Here is an 18,794-nt window from a genome sequence, read left to right as displayed (position 1 = left end):
GAAACAGATGAGAAGTATTACGTGACCAAAAATCCTACAAATTTTGCCTTCAATTGATTATGAAACTATAGAAGAAATTAAATTTAGTTTGATTTAAATACTCCTTGCCCATAAACCAATATTTTAAAAAAACTAAAACACACACTGTTAAGGTTCCACAATAATATTTAACTGTTGTTACAAACCGGCTTTCGGCTTTCTAGGACCTCACAGCCAGAAGTGTTCCTCCACGTATGGGAGGAATATTGCATAAGTAAAAATTTCAGTGTCGTACTTCTAGGTGATTGAAAACTTACTTCAAAACTATATTGAAGAAAAAAAAAGCGTAAGCAGACGAGAAGAATGAAGTCAAATAAGAAAGGACCAGGAAATTCTCACGCGAAAGTTGGTCATACTGGACAGTTTTACGAAACACTAACATCTTTGATTTAAATCTTTTGTTTGTTTTGCCGGTAGGCAGCAGTGTTTGATTAACGGGTGAGAAAGTTGAACGAAGACAGAGTCATGTCATTGAAGTCGAAAGTGGTTGTTATTACAGGTATGGGTTTCCTCGTGAAGTTGAGAGTTTTGTTTCTTTGTGGTGCGTTCATGTAACCAATGTTTCTGAATTTTATTAGGAGCTAGTTCCGGCATTGGAGCTGGTGTTGCTATTAGACTGGCAAAATTGGGTTGCCGCCTCGTTCTTTGTGGTCGTAACGATACTAATTTGAAGAAAACAGCAACGCAGTGTACCGAAGCTGGTCTGCCTCAAGACGAGGTAAGATGACTGAATGTTAGCCTGTAATCACAGTGCAACTTCAGTTCTGGCTCGTCAGTATTGTATGTTGAAAAAACAAAAGGTATCGTTATGTGACATTAGCGCATGAAAGTTCCAAACAAGCTTTCAACAGCATCTGTAGACGTTACTATTAAATTTTTCGCTAATGTTTCAGTTTTACATGACAACTTATAAGAAGTGCTGTTCGGACTGTCATATTCACAAAATTGGCAGTATTTGTTTCTTGGGCTTTGCCGCTAGTCGTGTTGAAAAGTTTGAGTATATTAACAAATATGTCTAATATGAATATTTGCCGCCCAACTTCTTTATTGTTTGTGAAGTAATTGCTAAACAATTATATTGTTACAGTTTATTCTCTTACTGATTCCATGCAAATAAAAAGTAAAGTTTTTAGTTTTCTGGAGACTGTATCTTGCATCCAGAATGAAATCTTAACTATGCAGCGGAGTTTACGTTGATATGAAACTTCCCGGCAGATTAAAACTGTGTGCCGGACCGAGACTTCAACTCTGGACCCTTGCCTTTCACGGGCACTTGGTAGAGCACTTGCCTGCAGAAGGCAAAGGTCCAGAGTTCGAGTTTTAGCCCGGCACACAGTTCTAATGTGCCAGCAAGTTTTTTTTTTTATTACCTTGCATATTTAAACATTACGTCACAAAATTCTAACATTGTCACAGGAGATGAATAAGTAGCTGAATTGCCTTTATGCCCCAGGTGTTGTGTGTGGTGGGAGATGTGACCAGTGTGGATGACTGTAAGCGCATAATAGATGAAACTATTGGCCACTTTGGACAGTTGGATGTACTGGTAAGATAATCAAGAATTATTTCTTCTGCAGATGTGTCTTAAAAATAATAAAATACTGTTGTATCACTGTCTACTGGTACAAACTCTAAAATTAAATTAGAAAATACTTTGTGAAAAGTTAAAAGTTTCAAGCTGCTGTGGAAATTATCAGTTTGTATAATGTATAGTTTTTTCCCCTCTCATGGGGTGGGGAATGTGGTTGTAGTATGAGAGAATTTGCAGTAAAGTAAACTGTGTATATTTATTGGACTACTTAACTTCTATTTTTAGGTGAATAATGCTGGACAGTTAACCCCAGGATCAATATACAACATGACTTTAGAGCAGTATGATAACACCATGAATGTGAATGTACGGTCAGTTATCGTGCTTACTCAGCTAGCAGTTCCCCATCTTGAGAAAACAAAAGGCACTATCATCAATGTTTCCAGCATAGCTGGTATCAGATCTGTAAGTAAAGTTCATTTCCTGTTTTATTGCCATCTTGCTAGATTTGTTTCTTCATTTTTCATACGCAGACCGCCCACACTGTCCTAAATGTAAAATTCATTAATATTTGGACACTAGAAGTGTAGAAATTGGCTGATGCCTTAGTGAAATAATATAAATATACACTTTATAAAAATCAAATTTTTATTTAAGCGTTAGGGTTCAATTCATAAAATAACTTCAAAGTTTATTGAAGATCAACTCGTCCTTTGTACAAGTTTTAATAGAAAACATGACAGTTATTTAAGAGCTCATAGCTTTCACATTGCATGTTTTCATGTTGAAGCAAGATACTAGCAGCAAGCAGCACTCTAACAGTGTGCACACAACAACAATCTGCATCTTCACATATACTGTGCAAGTCACTACATGTTGTGTAGTGAAGGGTGTGTTGTACTACTGCTAATTATTCCCTTTCCTTTCCCACTCACAAATGGAAATGGAGAGAAACAGCTGTCTATATGATACCATTCAAGCCCTGATTTCTCTTATATTGTTTATGGTCCTTGTGCAAAATGTAGATTGGTGGCAGTAGCAGCATTTCACTGTTAACGGCAGATAATAATTCTCTAAACTCACTCAACAGTGTTTCAGGAGAACATTGTCTTTCCTCCAGGGATTCTCATCTAAGCTCACAGAAAATTTCCCTACCACTCTTGTACTGATCAAACCAATGGGTGACAAATATAACAACATCCATTCAAATTATTTTGGTGCATTCCTTCAGCCTGACGAGGTGGGGAGACCAAAAATGTCAATCCTCAGTTAAGAAGGACAACTGAACCTACCAATACCAGATGCCTGATTTGTCCTTTCAAGTTAAGTGTTTGTGTTTTGTAATATACAGGAAGAGAACAGTACACTGACCTTTTTCTTATATATATATTTTTAATGTAGGTTATGGTGGCAAATTGTAGTGTAGCCTGAGGTACAGGATAGGTTGAAAGGTGATAGTTCGGTTCTGAGTTGGTGAAGCCAACAAATGTGAAAATGTAGCCTTAGTTGCAGTGAAATACTGCTGTTGCCTAGCCGGAGGCCCAGATTATGTCGAAAGGTAAGTTTGAAAGCTTCCATTAATTCCTCAAGAATGGGTTGTACAAGGATTCTGTATGTGCTCACCTTGATAGATGAGGTACAATTTTCTACACTTCTCTCAATACGTGGAAGTTGACCATTCGCCTGCCCTGCAACTGACCTTATGTGTTTGTTCCATTCTATGTCACTTAGCAATGTTGCACCTAGATATTTAATCGATGTGATTGTGTCAAACATGACACCACTAAAGCTGTATTCAAACATACAGGATTGTTTTCTCTACTTGTCTGTGTTAACTTACAGCTTTTCACATTTAGAACAAGCAGACATTTTCACATCAAGTAGAAATACTGTCAGTCATCCTGTATTGTCCTACAGACACTCAAGATGACACTTTCCCATGCAGTACAGCGCTATCAGCAGTCAGATTGCTGCGCATCCTGTCTGTCAGATCATTAATGTGTATAAAGGACAAGAGCAGTGACAGCATACTTGCCTGGGGCACTCCTGACAGTACCTCTGTCTTTGATGATCACTTGGTGTCCAGGGCAACACACTAGGTTGTATTACTTAGTCTCAAAGCCACTCACAACTGATAGTGTATTCTCTATGCTTGGGCCTTTGTTAAGTCAGCAGTATGGCACTGTGTCAAATGCTTTCTGGAAATCTAGGAATGAGGAATCTTCCTGTTGTCCACTATCCATGTTTCTTGAAATTTTCTACAAGAAAAGGCCAAGCAAGGTTTGCATTATGGTGATGCTTTCAAAATCTATTTGATTTGTGAACAGGAGATTTACTGTGGCAAGGAAATTTATTGTATTCAAACTTACAAGGTAGAACAGAACACGCTCAATAATTCTGCAGCAACCTAATGTTGAACATAATGGTCTGTAATTTTGCAGCTAATTTTATTTGATAATGCAAGGTAAGGGCTCAGTGCTACAGAATACTCTCTGTAAAACTGAATTGTGATTTGATCCGGAACTGACAAGATTGTTTTCAACCCTGTTAGTTGTTGCTCAACACCAGGCATAGTTATTTCTAAGTCCTCTAGTCATAAATTTGTGGGTGTTCGAGTAATGTTATGTCTGTATAATCCTCCTGCATGAATAATATTTTAAACACAAAATTTGAAACTTAGCTGCTTTCTGTTGTACCAGACTGATCAACAAATGGCAGAAGAGAAATCCTCGATCCAAAAGTGATTTTCACATGGGGCCAGAACTTCCTGGGTTTCTTGGCAAGATTTTGTGCTACCATCTGAAGCTGGAAGTAATAGTGTGTGGCAGTGGCATATATTTTTTTTTTTTTTTTTTTTTTTTGCCAGGTAACACTTTTTTACCTGGAAAAGCAAACTGATAGTCTGGACTGAGGATACAGTAGAACTAAAATATGATTATATGAAGATGTTTTGGACATGTCCAAAAGAACAGATACCATTGGTGACAATGCAGCTCTTAGAATGAAATGATAATTAAATTAAGACCTTAAGCTATCAACAGGTGCTGATATACATCAACGGGGACAGTAGAAAATGTGTGCCCTGACTGGGACTCGAACCCAGGATCTCCTGCTTACATGGGAGACACTCTATCCATCTGACATCTCCGAAAGAACAGATACCATGTTCATATAGTTAAGGCTAACTGGCCATTGACCTTTTTCTATGCTGGATGCACATACATTGCCCGAACTCTTATGGGACTCGGTAAGATTGTCTGCCACGAGTAATGAGTATAATGGGCAGGGGCTCTTTGAATGTAGTGTGTGAACATTAAATTAGGTATGTGGGTCTCACGGGGAGTGTGCAGGGGATAAATCCCTGCAGTTGCACTATCCTCTGTGCCCTCGGTTCTCAGATGGAAGGTGTGTCTGCCATGTAAGCAGGAGATCCCGGGTTCGAGCCCCGACTGGAGCACATATTTTCAACTGTCCTCGTTGGTGTATATCAACACCTGTCAACAGCTTAAAGTATAGATTTAATTATCATTTCATAAAATGTGATTCTCGAGAAAAAATGCTTATCCATATTCCATATCTCTCTCTCTCTCTCTCTCTCTCTCTCTCTCTCTCTCTCTCTCTCTCTCTCTCTCTCTCTCCCCCCTCCCTCTCCCTCCCTTTCGCCCTCTGTCATTCGCTCCCCCCAAATCATCACTATATTCAGATGAGTGAGTGTCCCTAGATGTAAACTGTATTTCAAAAACAACCACAACATAACTGCTTCCAGAAACTATATAACAAAATGAATTAACAAGGTCAAGGTGGTAGACTGTGGAATGTTGTGTATAGGTGTTTGTTTTTTTTGGTTTTGTCAGTGTCCCGCTTCCCTTTTGTGAGCTGTTGTTTGTTCACATTACATGTTAAACAAATAAATAAAAATATAAAATGAAATTAAAACAGGCATGTGCAAGTAAGACTTGTTGTCAGTGTTTTGTACATAGGTAATCATGTATGTATGTATATAGTTCATCTGTAGGTTTTGCTGAAGAGTATGGGAGTATCAAAATATGTGATGAAAATGGCCATATCTTTTGATTGCATTTACTTAGAAGCTTAATTTTTTTCAGCTTTTTTTTTTTTTTTTTCTTTTACTGTATTTCAGAAGTATTCACATGTAACATTTACAAGTGGTTTAGAGTCAACATTAACAGTTCAGTGTAAATTATTTTTTTTTATTTTCCGTGAAACTGGTGGAAACGGGGTTCGATACGCAGGACTCTGCAGGAGCAGCATATGTATTTTGTTCTCTTGTATCTAACTTTTGTAGAATACTTTTAGCCCTGTCTGTATACTTTTCCCATAAGGAGATATGATCACCTACTTTCTCCAGTCGAATGTGATCTGGTGCAGTGTTGTTCTTGCTTGGAGTGGTTAATGGATGGCCTTTCTTTGTGCTGAATGTGAAGCCACCTATCTATTGTTTTGTGACTTGTAATCAAAAGTTCAGTTGATCTTTGTATCAGTCTCTCTCTTTGTTCGTTTTGTACAGTATAAAGGCATTTACAGTTTGCATGTCTAGTATGAAACAAAGAATCTGATGCCACCACTTACTATGTTGACATACTGCAGAATAAGTTGATTGATGTGATCTACACCTTCCGTTATATTATTTTATGTTGTTACAGCTGTTGGACAAGCAATATGGCTGGCAGTATCATCCTTATTCTTCCTTGAGACAAGTGTGGTGCCAAAATAGTGACAGGTTTGTTGTCCGTCCAATTTATAGCTGGAATACCATGTTTGCATTGGCAATGAAATTCTCTCATTTTCAAGTTAAGTTTCTCTTTTATCATTGAAGACAGTCCTTTCTGATTGGCTCTCGCAGTGCATATAGAAAAAAAGTACCTTCATTCAACAGCGTTTACATTAGATTCACAATGGTAAGAAGTTGTGAAATGCTACCACAATGTCACAGTGTTTCAGGTCTTGGATCAGGCTAATGACTACACGCTCTCACAGAGAATTTTCTGTTGCTCCACTGTCCGATTTTTTTTTTTGTGTATGAATATCTAACTTTGTGACATAGCCTGTCTCTGAGTCCACTAAACACGACACCCAATATCCTTGTTTTGTTCTATTTGGTTTCAGAGCCATATACTGCTGAAGAGGTGTCTGTCCCTTGAAAGGTATTATGCTTAGTCCACAGTCAATACCTTACTGAAAGTGTATGGCTTACAAATTGTGTTGGTCTTAAAGATTATAAAAGGCCTGATCTTGTGATGGTTATCATGATTTGAATGCCATTTTGCAGGATTCAGCCTATTGTCATTTATCTGAATGGTTTGCATGTCATCGGCTTCAATATATAAGGCTGACCAAGAGCAGGTTTTGAATTCCAGTAGTGCAGTTTTATTGGGAAAATAAGATATTCATACCAATCCAGGCCTGTAACTCGTCTGCAGAGAAATTTCTCCAGTTATTTGTCACCTCTTTTACAGTCTAATCAGATGGCCATTTTTGTTTCAGCTGCTCTGCATACAAATTTGTCTGCTGCACCATATGCTCCAGTATCTCAGAAAGGAGGAAATTGTCTGCCTCTGTGCTGTATTTTGCAGTGGATGATTCACAACTTGTTCTCCTTGTGCATCAGTGTTGAGAAAGTCAAAAACAGCAGTGTCATCTGACTGGTCCTCTTCTGCAGATGGCTCTTCTTCACTTATGATACAGTCACTAAAAATCTTGGCACCCATAGCACAGAAACTGTTTCTGCTAATATTAATATCTGGATGTGGAACGAAATATGGATTACGTTGCTGCACAATATCTGAAACTAATTCCCCTTCTGTTCCTTCATTCCCTTACTTCATTATCCTCAGGATTGCTAGGTAGTGAAACAAGTAATTCCAATGCTTCTTCTGAATTGTATTTCTTTCTGTAGACTTGCTTTTTTGACATTTTTGCTACAAAAGGCAATGAATGACTGAGATGAGCTGGTAAGTCACAGTAATGTGCTCCCTTTGTCAGAAAAGTTGCAGTACTAAAAAGGAACAAATGCCGTTTTTTTTTGTTACATGGAATGTGTGCACTCTTGATATGACCTCTGCCATGTTTACACGCGATCTCACTAGGTGGCAGGGCTGTACTTAGCAACACACTGTTTGTGTTTTGGCACATTAGTTACGGTAGGACAACGGAAGGAGATTGTGAGCAAAGAATGAACATAAAGTTCTGTGTTAAGCTCAGGAAAATCCATAATGAAATGTGGACAATTGAGCAAGCATATGCAGGTGAAGCACTTTCAAGAACTTGTGTTTTCGAGTGGCACAAAAGGTTTCTGAAGGCACAGATTCAGTGCAATACGATCCCAGAGCTGGTTGCCCATTTAGAGCACATACTGATGCAAAAGTGGAGCAGGTAACGCAGTTATTTCAAGAAGACCATCACATAACAGTGTGTGTGATATCAGAACAACTTAATTTTAATTGTGATGTGTGTCTTAAGATTTTAAGCAAAGATTTAGGGAAACGGAAACGTAATGCAAAACTCATCCCTCACACATTAACAAACGAACAGGAAGAGAAAGGGCAAAGAATTTCTGCTGAACTACTGGAAAAAGCCAGACATGAACCCAGATTTCTGACAAAGATTATTGCTGGGGAAGAAAGTTTGTGCTATCAGTAAGACCCTCACATGAAATGTCAAAGTACTGAATGGCGGAGTCCTGGATCACCAGTCTCGAAAAGTCAGATGGCAATCTTTGAGAACAAAGACAAAGTGGATCATGTTCTTTGATAGTAAACGATTATAGCTTGACCCACAAATGATGGAGGTTCACACAGGTCAAGACGAGGATGGGGATTGCATTGTTGGCGGTTCCAAATGACAGTTGCAGTGCACATAAACATGTGCTTCGCATTTGATGAAAGCGTGTAACCCACAAATTGTGACTCTCTCTTGCACATATAGACTTTCTCACTTACCACTACCCTCAGCTATGACAACTTTCAACAAATGGAATAATAATTCACTAAATAACTCGCTATGATCATGTTAAATGGTTCCAACATTCTTAACAGTGCCCATAAAACTGCTGAATGCTCAATAACAATTTGTCCATTTTATTTGGACTGTTGAGCTCCGTGGGTGTGGATAGTGATATTTCACTATAAAAATATAGCAACCAGCCACTGGCATTCTCAGGAGTGGGTCTTACTGTATAACAGTGCATGACCGCATACTACTTTATCTCTTACCTAGTATCTGGCCGTCCCGCATCCACGATATTCGTGTGAGTGAGAAGGCGACCGAAAGGAAAGCTTTGAGATATCATAGACATCCAACAGGCTGTGACAAATGACTGTACAAGAAACACAGTTCAAAATTTCCCTGCTTGCTTCCAAGACCTTCAGGAATGTTGGCAACTGTGTGTAGATAACCAAGGGGAGCTAGTATCATTAGTTGGTAAGTGCAATTTTCTGTTTTAAAAGGAAAAAAAATAGCCTGTCTTGGAACATTTCTGATAAAGATAATATCTAAAGGACAAAGCAATTTGTTCCGGCAACAGTAGGATCCTGTGAAAAACAGAAACTGATTATAACAGTGTTATAAAAGGATAGTTGTTACTCACCACAGATAGGCACAACAAAAAGACTGTCATCAGGAAATGAACTATCAGCCACCAATGCCTTTGTCGGAAATTTCCGACAAAACTGAAAACTTTTTTCCTTGACAGTCTTTTTGTTGTCTGTCTGCGAATCAGCATCTATGCTGGATGTTGAGTAGCAACTATCCTTTCCGTAATATTGTTACATTCCGTCCTGGATTTTCCGGCGTAGAAACTGAGTGTTGTGACAGTGTTAATAGAAATGGTGCAGGCTACTGCCATAAGATGTCGGGCAAATTCAGATGTAAGGTATATACCCAAAAGTTTTGGGATACTTAAAGTTGATGGTAAGTATGCTTCCTAAGAACCCAAAAGGCATATTAATTTTGTGGTAAGTATACTTCGTAAGCCCCTTTCGAGAAACTACTTTGGTGGTAAGCATACTTCCTGAGGACCTTATTTCATGGAATTTATACTTCCCACGGCCCTAAAACCTACATTTCACAACAAACTGCAGCGGACTACCAATAGATGCAAGGAGCATACAGAAGTGGCAAGTTGTGTTCCCATAAATGCAGCAGAGAAGTCTAGTTACTGCTAAGTGTATATCTCAGGGGCTATGAAAGGTGTTACTTTTTTGTGAATTTTTCAAAAGCAGTAGAATAGTGAATGTACCAAAAACTAAGTAAACTCCTTTCTAACTGTCAATAGTTTTAGGTTAAATTCTTGAAAAGTGAAAAGTATTGTCTCACAGATACTTATGGCTTTTGAATCAATGTAATCTGATATTCTGTTGCTTGTTCTGAGTAAGGAATTTGTCTTAAAAAATTCTTCTCGATAAACTGTGTGGTATTAAAGGTTTATAACTTTCTCGTGTAGAATCATGTTTCAATAACAGCAAACAAGAAGTAAAGTTTAACAACAAGAACTCAAATTTTCGGAAAATGTCAAGAGGGTAAAGTAAACACAGATTGATCACACACTTTATATGGATGAAATTATCAGAGGCATATATTTTAAAGCAGATGTAGATTGTATGGGAATGAATATATGTTGCTTAACTTCTATGATGCGTGTTTTAATAGCTTTAACTATACTGTTGTGGTGCAGTTCTTCAACGTTTGAGGACATTTCCCCATGTGTGAATAATATGCTGTTCAAAATTGGTGTCATTCTGAGAAGTGTCTCTCTTTCTGCAGTGTTTTGAAGCTGGAACTTCGATTATGGAAAACATTTAGTAGTTTCTCCTGTCTGTTGTAAAGACCTGTTCTTGCTCTTTCCTTTTTTGGCCTACGACATCCATCTGTTCTGACTCTCTGGTCTTATTGAAACACTCACGTTAACAAAACATCACAATGAGTAGTCAACACCAAACATTTATTAGGTATCTCGTGATGGGCTGAGATCAACACAATAGCTACTGAAAGTGACTTACAGCACAGAAGTTCAGTAAAACAAGATATGCAACCATGTTGTGCCTAATGACGCATAACCAAAGAAGTTCAATTTAAGATATTACCGGTGGGTGAATCAAGTGTTTCAGCTGTGAAAGGCAATAGAGAAACATATATTTCCACTTCTTGTCTTGGTCATACCCTTTCACTGTAAGGCAGTGTGTGCGCCTGTTGTTGTTGAAGGCCTTAACAGCCATAAGCTATAATTGTGAGTGTCTTTTTGTTGTGCCTATCTGCGACTCAGCATCTCTGCTATATGGTGAACAGCAACTTTCCTTCTTATAATATTCTTAAACACCAAATAGATGCATGTGGTGGGACACACTGTTACATGAGTGAGCACAAACCTGAAAGTGTTTCATCTTACAATATAAAAATGTTTCTTTTAAAATATTTATAGAATAATTATAACACTGTGGAGCAGGTTTATTTTAACTGAAATTGTTGGCAGTTTCCAGGTATCTTGGCATATGCAATGTCGAAAGCAGCTTTGGACCAGTTTACACATTGCCTTGCACTAGAGCTTGCTGATCGTGGAATCAGAGTGAACGCTGTGAACCCAGGTGTTATTGTTACTGAGGTGCACAAACGTGGTGGCATGTCTGATGCAGATTATGAAAAGGTAAAGGTTAGCATACTGTTAAAAACTAATTACAACCCACAAATAACACATGTAACTGTGAAGGTAGATTCAATTTCAAGGAAATTGTGCCAGGAAAATGTGCTAAAAAGGAGAAAATCTATTGTATTCCATTCAAAACTTTCCTTCTTACTAGAGAGCAAAGGCTTATTTGCAGGTTGTACAGAAAGGAGAATGCATTTGTGTGAATCGAAGGACATAAAAGGGAAGCAGTGGTTGAGAAGGTCGTAAGACAGGATTGCAGCCTATCCTCCATGTTATTCAGTCTGTAAATTGACTGAGCAGTTAAGAAAAGTAAGGAGAAATTTGGAGAAGGCACTAAAGTTCAGGGAGAAGTAATAAACAGTTTGATGTTTGAAAATGAAATTGCAGTGGCAAAAAACGTTGTTTAAAAGGGCAGATAAAAATTCACTGGATGCCTTCCTAAGAAACTGCCTCCATTCTTTCCAAACTATGTAAGTGTAGACCAGATGTGGCTTTGTTAGGAAATAGTATCAACAGACATTGAGAGATTTATACCAAATTAATTAATAAGAAATGTAAGTGATCCCACATGGTACTCAACACAAGTCAGAACACTGTTGCAGAAGCAACAAAAAACATGCCAAACTTAAAAGCACACAAAATTGCCAAGATTGGTTAAGTTTTACAGAAACTTGAAATTTAGCATGATCTTCAAAGTAAGATGCTTTTGACAGCATCCACTATGGAACTGTTGTCTCAAAATATGGCAGAAAATGTAGAGAGACCCTGGTCATGTGTGAAGTACGCTAGTGGCAAGACAATCAATACCTTCACCAAAACTGAGCGAGGTGGCGCAGTGGCTAGACACTGGACTCTCATTCGGGAGGACGGTTCGATCCCGCATCCAGCCATCCTGATTTAGGTTTTCCGTGGTTTCCCCAAATCGCTCCAGGCAAATGCCGGGATGGTTCCCTTCAAAGGGCATGGCCGACTTCCTTCCCTAATCCGATGAGCCTGATGACCTCTCTGTCTGGTCTCCTTCCCCAAAACAACCCAACCCAATACCTTCACCATTTGATAATGATGGAGATGGTACTGATGAAAGTGCTGCCAAAGCAGAGTTACTTAATACAGTCTTCTGAAATTCTTTCACCAAAGAACATGAAGTAAATATTCCAGAATTTTAATCAAGATCTGCTGCCAACACGAGTAACTTAGAAGTAGATATCCTCAATATAGCAAAACGGCTTAAATCGCTTAAATAATGGCAAGTCGTCGGGTCCAGATTGTATACCAGACTTGTTACAGATTATGCTGATATAATAACTCCGTACTTAACAATTGTATACAACCACTACCGGGTTAAAAGATTCATGCCTAAAGACGGGGAAGTTGCACAGGTCACACCAGTACTCAGTAAGGGAAATGCAGTAATCTACTGCATTACAGACCCATATCACCGACATAGATTTGTCGTAGGATTTTTGAACATATAATGTGTTCAAACATTGTGAATTACCTCAAAAGTAATGAACAGTCTATTCACATGTAGTTAGCATGGATTCTGTAAATATCATTTTTGTGAAATGGAACTATATCTTTATTCTCACAAAATGATTAGTGCTATCAACAGGGATATCAAATTGAGTCTACATTTTTAGATTTCCAAAAGGCTTTTGATGCCATCTCTCACAAGTGGCATCTAATCAGATTGGATGCCAATGGAGTATCTTATCAGTTGCACTACTGCATTCATGATTTCCTGTCAGAGACGTCACAGTTCGTAGTAACTGATGGAAAGTCTTGGAGTAAAACAGAAGTGATATCTGTTGTTCCCCAAGGAAGTCATATAGGCCCTCTGCTGCTTCTAATCCATATAAATGATTAGGAGGCAATCTTAGCTGCCCCCTTAGACTGTTTGCAGATGATGCTGTCATTTACCACCTTCTAAAGTAATTAGAAAATATAAACCAATGCGAGGTCATCCACATGAGTACTAAACGGAATGTGTTAAGTGTTGGTTACATCGTACAAATCTAAAGGCCATCAATTCAACTAAATATCTATATCAGCAAAAATAAGCAGTGTCTGAAAATATGATGTAATAGGCTGTATGTTTTTCCCATGTGGAATGTTTCTTTCTATTATATTCAATGTAATAGGATAGATAGATCTACTCACCAAGCTGTGGCAGGACAACACACTTGTAAAGGTATTAAAGTTTCCAAGCTTTTGGAGGCTGTGGCTGCTCCTGGTAGAAGTCTGGAAGGGGAAGGTAGAGGGGTAGAGGGGTGGAGGAGAGGACTGGTCAAATTTAGGAAAAGGGGTGGAGTCTGGAAAACTCGTCCAGGGTCAAGGGAGACTTACTGTTCGGAATGTGAAGGGGAGATCTTCACTTTTCATCCCATCTGGTAAGTCTCCCCTGACACCGGTGCCCTGGGAAACTTTTTTTGAACTCCACCCCTTTTCCAAAATTTGACCAGTCCTCAAAGGAGCTACAGCCTACAAAAGATTGGAAACTTTCATACCTTTGTGTGTGTGTTCCCCTACTACCACTTGATGAGTGGATTTTTTTTCTGTATTCAACAGAATTGCAATTACAATTATCTTAAATTGGAATGATCATATAGATAATGTTGTGGGGAAGGCAAACCAAAGACTGTGTTTCATTGCCAGAACACTTAGAAGATGTAATACTTACCAGATAGGATTGATAGAGGACATCAGAAAGGTTCAAAGAAGGGCAGCTAGTTTTGTATTATTGCAGAATAGGAGAGGGAAAGAGTGTGTTATGGATATGGTACATGAGTTGGGGTGGTGATGGTTAAAACATAGGCATTTTTCTAGCAGCAGGTTCTGTTCATGAAATTTCAGACTTTTATCCATTGTGGATGTGGAACACTGCGACTGTGGTGTGAAAAGGTTTTCAGAAATTACTGCAACCAGTCGCCTTTTATGTAGATGTATTTTATTTAACCATGACCGGTTTCGAGCTGCCTAGCAACTCATCATCAGATGGTATATACATTTAGTGCTTTTTTGTACCCATTGTGTGGGTGGTTGAGTATCTGTGGAGATAAATCTTTCTGCAGGTATATATATATATCTCTTTTAGGACGTATTTTTGAAACCATTGTGTCTTGTTTTTCACAATTTCACAAGTTAAAACTTTCACTAGATGTATATTACTTTTATGAGGCACTGTTGGAAACATATATCTTGTTTTTCGTAAACATCGCTGAACACACTTAGCCACAGATACGAATACAGGATTTACCTGTATTCGTATCTGTGGCTAAGTGTGTTCAGCGATGTTTACGAAAAACAAGATATATGTTTCCAACAGTGCCTCATAAAAGTAATATACATCTAGTGAAAGTTTTAACTTGTGAAATTGTGAAAAACAAGACACAATGGTTTCAAAAATACGTCCTAAAAGAGATATATATATACCTGCAGAAAGATTTATCTCCACAGATACTCAACCACCTACACAATGGGTACAAAAAAGCACTAAATGTATATACCATCTGATGATGAGTTGCTAGGCAGCTCGAAACCGGTCATGGTTAAATAAAATACTTCTACATAAAAGGCGACTGGTTGCAGTAATTTCTGAAAACCTTTTCATGAAATTTCAATCACCAACTTTCTGCTTGGAGTATGAAAATATTTTATTGGCACCCACCTAAATAGGGAGAAATGATCTTCATAATAAAATTTGAGAATCAGAGCTCGCACGGAAAGATTTGTGTTCATTTTTCCCATGTACTGTTCAGAGTGGAACAGTAGAGTAATGGAGTGAGAAGTGGTTCAGTGAACTCTTGTAGATGAAATTTGTCACTGACAGTGAAGGACTTCCAAGAGCGGTTGAATGGAAGAATAATGTCCTGAAAAGAGATTATAAGATGAAAGACAACAAAAGTAAAACAAGGGTAAAGAGATGCGGTTGAATTAAATGAAGTGGTGCTGAAGGAATTAGGTTAAAAAATAATAAACTAAGAGTAGTAGTGTTTTTTGGGCAGCAAAGGAACTAATACTGGCTTAAATAGAGAGTCTATAAAATGCAGACTGTCTATACTACGAAAAGCATTTCTGGAAAAGGAAAATTTGTCACAATTGGGATAAATGCAATGTTCAGAAGTCTCTTCTGGAGGTATGTGTAGCCTTAAATGGTGGTAAAACTTAAACGATGAACAATCCAGGCAAGAAAAGAGTAAATGGTTTTTGAAATGGGGGTTCTATAGAAGATCGCTGAAGTGCAGGTGGGTAGATCAAGTAATTAACGAAGAGATACTGAATAGAGTTGGTAATAAAGAAATTTGTGGCACAACATTACTAAGAGACAGCAATAGGCTTTTACGAGATGTAGTGTGAAGTGCAGCATCAAGCTAGTCATCAGACTGAAGACAACAACAATAACTACATTGTTCCATTTTTCCACGATGTAATAGTGTTACAAGGGGCATGTGAAATAAAAAAAAAATTCCAAAAACATCTTATTGAGAATGTGCGTTCACATTTCTTGCCAGATTAATGGACTTTATACTGTTAATTGAACCAACTGTGGGTTCTTGGTGAAACATTGTAAATTAACTAAACAAACACTGTTTTATGCTTGTTTCACAAATTGTATTATGGTTGAAGCTTGTGTTACGGTTACTGCACAACCTAGGTTTCGGGTTATAAGCCCATTTTCAAGTACATTATTGATTCCAAAGATGATAATGCATAGTATACCTTCCTGGTACTTGTGATGAAGCTTACTTGATCTTACTTAACTATGACAGTCTGTCAGCCTGCAGCTGATGTTCAGGTGTACAAATACACAGCCATTGAAACATTCAGTTGTTCATAGATTCCAGAGCAATACAGGCTGTGTTTAACATGTGTGTACACCTAGGCTGAACCTGTGGTACAGGTGGTACCAAGGGAAATTTGGTAATCACCAACCCACAAAAAAACATTTTAGAGCAATTTTTAATTGAAAGCCTATAATGCAGCATGGGAGGTGTATCATTGAAGTAAATTTTACTACATAATTTGTGGTACAATGAATTGATAACATTAAAAAATTAAAAACATAAAGACTATTTTCTTAAAAGAGAACAAAAGTAGAGATTTATGGCCATGCAAAAATCAGTCTCAATTTTAAAAAGAAATGTTCTATGTATAAGCAAATATATTTGATTGGCGAATGATAAAGAAATTGAGCAAAAAAGAAAATTTAATTGCATTTAACTCAGATAAAACACTTTCCAGACATCCTTCATTAAAATGAAAGTTTCAGACATTGCTGCTGTCTAATTAATTTCATTGTAATGAAGCTACATACATTCTAATTTCAAACTGCCAGATTTCCATTAAAGAGCCTTTTATGTCTCAGTGACTTTGCTACTTAAATGCCATATATTTGACTGGGAACAACTAGGAGTTTGATGATGCGTGAGAGAATGGATTTTGAGAGGTGAATGCTGGTGCTACCAACTGAAAAATTCGGTCAAGGAAGCTAATACAAAATAATTATATTTGTGTCTTTTATGATTATAAGGCAGTCTGCACTACAGTATTTAAAAAAAAAAAAAAAAAAAACCTATTTTAATTGTGTGGGGCCCCTAGCTTGTAGATGTGCCCCTGTGTCTGATAGTCTGAAATAGGTATCACTTGCCATTATTCTCTGTGTCTAAAAAGAAACAAACCATTCACTTTGGACAAGTTGATTACACATCGTGGACAGCCTTTTTTAAAGTTTTCAATATCATGAGCTGGTAGTTAATTATTTATGTTTTTAAATCCTAGGAGAAGGAAGATTGTTCAGAATTACATGTGTGTCTGAAAGGGCAGGGGGGGGGGGGGGGGTACTCAATGCTGCACACTTATTTACATGTAACTTCAGACTATAACTGTGTAGATTAGATTCAGTTTTCGTTCCATAGACTTAAAAGTGAGATGAATCTCGTGGTTGTGGAACAAGTCAGAAAGTATAACATGAAAAACATGAAACATTTGAATATAACACTGATTACCCTGATCATTTGTGAGGAGATCGTCAAAATAGGTGAATACATTACAGTAAACCGGAACTGCTAATATTTACAGAATCAGTAGCCTCTCAGGATGAAACATAGTGCTGTCAAAACTGAAATGTAACTGACATTTTTACTGAAGCTGGTCTAACAGTCCCTGTTAAGATATTCCTCTGTAGAATAGAAGGAATTACCTCTCAGAAAGTCATTCAAGGTCTGCTTAAATCGTGCTTTATCGGAAGCTAAGTTTTTAATGGTTGCTGGCAATTTATTGAAAATATGTGTTCCTGAATATTGGACCCCCTTTTTGGACCAAGGTAAGTGATTTTAGGTCTTTATGCAGACCGTTGTTACTCTTAGTATTGAGCTGTTGGTTGGAAATAGAGATATATTACTTGCAACAAATTTAATTAAGGAAGAAATATACTGAGAATCAGTGGTTAGTCCCTTGAACAGGTTTCTGCAAGATGTTCTTGAATTTACATCACAAATGAGTCTTATTACACTCGTTTGCACGCTAAAAACATTTGCTTGGTTTAACGAGTTATCCTAGAATATGATCCTGTATGACATAATAGAATGAAAGTAAGCAAAATACACAATTTTTTTTATATTTATATACCTCCTACGCCTGAAATCATTCTCACTGCAAATACAGACTTGTTTAGGCGCATTAGCAATTCTGTGGCTTACTCTTCTCAGCTGAATTTATTATCAAGTATTGAAATCCTGTTTCAGTATGTATTTGTCAACTGTCAGTCTGTGGTGGTTGTGCTGAAAGCATGACATTTAGCAGCACTGTAATTTTTTGGCAGTTCCTTGAGAAGTGTAAGACAACGCATGCTCTGGGGAGACCTGGGAATGTCGAGGAAGTTGCTGGTACTATCGCTTTCCTGGCTTCAGATGATGCGTCTTTCATCACTGGTGTCACCCTTCCAGTTGATGGAGGAAGAGGATGCATGTGCCCACGATAAATATGGTACACCATAAACTTATTCAGAAAATAGTTCTCTGAACTATTGAAATTTCTAACAATATATTTTCGTAGAGTGATGTGATATATTTTTCAAAATGTGAGAAATTATGAAAGTATTTGTAACCAGTATTTTTTAAAACATTGTTTATTGTGTTGAGGAAAACTGCTTCCTGTGATACGATATACTGAAGTATTAATTATAATGTGTACTTACGATGTTTAACAAAGCCTTGCACTTAATGATTCAATAGCCTTAAAGGCACTCTTGAAGAAAGAATGTTACAGAAGTATTTTTCTAGCATTATGGATTGTCTGAGCAGTTCATATTGTGTAAAACAGTATTCTTGTCCATTAGAAAGAATTGAACTGTTAACTGTATGTGAGTTGTGTCTATTAAAGATTGCTGGTATGTTACACTGTGTCTTTTTTCACTACCATTTTGTAAAATCAACATGAGAATTATAAATGCTCTTTGTTTATCCATGCTGGTAAGTGTGAACACTAAGTAGGAGTAGATCATCATCAGCAATTAGAGTTTTTATGAAGTTATGTGCTGAACATTGTAGGGTAGCATGCAGAAAC

The 18,794-nt window shown here is 37.6% G+C and overlaps 1 protein-coding gene across 1 annotated transcript; it reads left to right on the top strand.

The window, feature by feature from the left end:
- The first annotated feature begins 402 nt into the window (after window positions 1-402).
- LOC126419237 (3-oxoacyl-[acyl-carrier-protein] reductase FabG-like) lies at window positions 403-18,461 on the top strand. Its single transcript, XM_050086383.1, has 6 exons — window positions 403-538; window positions 618-757; window positions 1,493-1,585; window positions 1,856-2,035; window positions 11,058-11,228; window positions 18,052-18,461. Exons 1-6 carry the CDS (start codon window positions 505-507, stop codon window positions 18,208-18,210), a joined length of 777 nt encoding a protein of 258 aa, XP_049942340.1. The 5' UTR covers window positions 403-504; the 3' UTR covers window positions 18,211-18,461.
- Window positions 18,462-18,794: the final 333 nt, after the last annotated feature.

This window comes from Schistocerca serialis, chromosome 9 (assembly GCF_023864345.2).
Source record: "Schistocerca serialis cubense isolate TAMUIC-IGC-003099 chromosome 9, iqSchSeri2.2, whole genome shotgun sequence".
Taxonomy (NCBI): domain Eukaryota; kingdom Metazoa; phylum Arthropoda; class Insecta; order Orthoptera; family Acrididae; genus Schistocerca; species Schistocerca serialis.
Note: the sequence above shows the minus strand (reverse complement) of the source record. Positions and strands in the feature narration are given on the sequence as shown.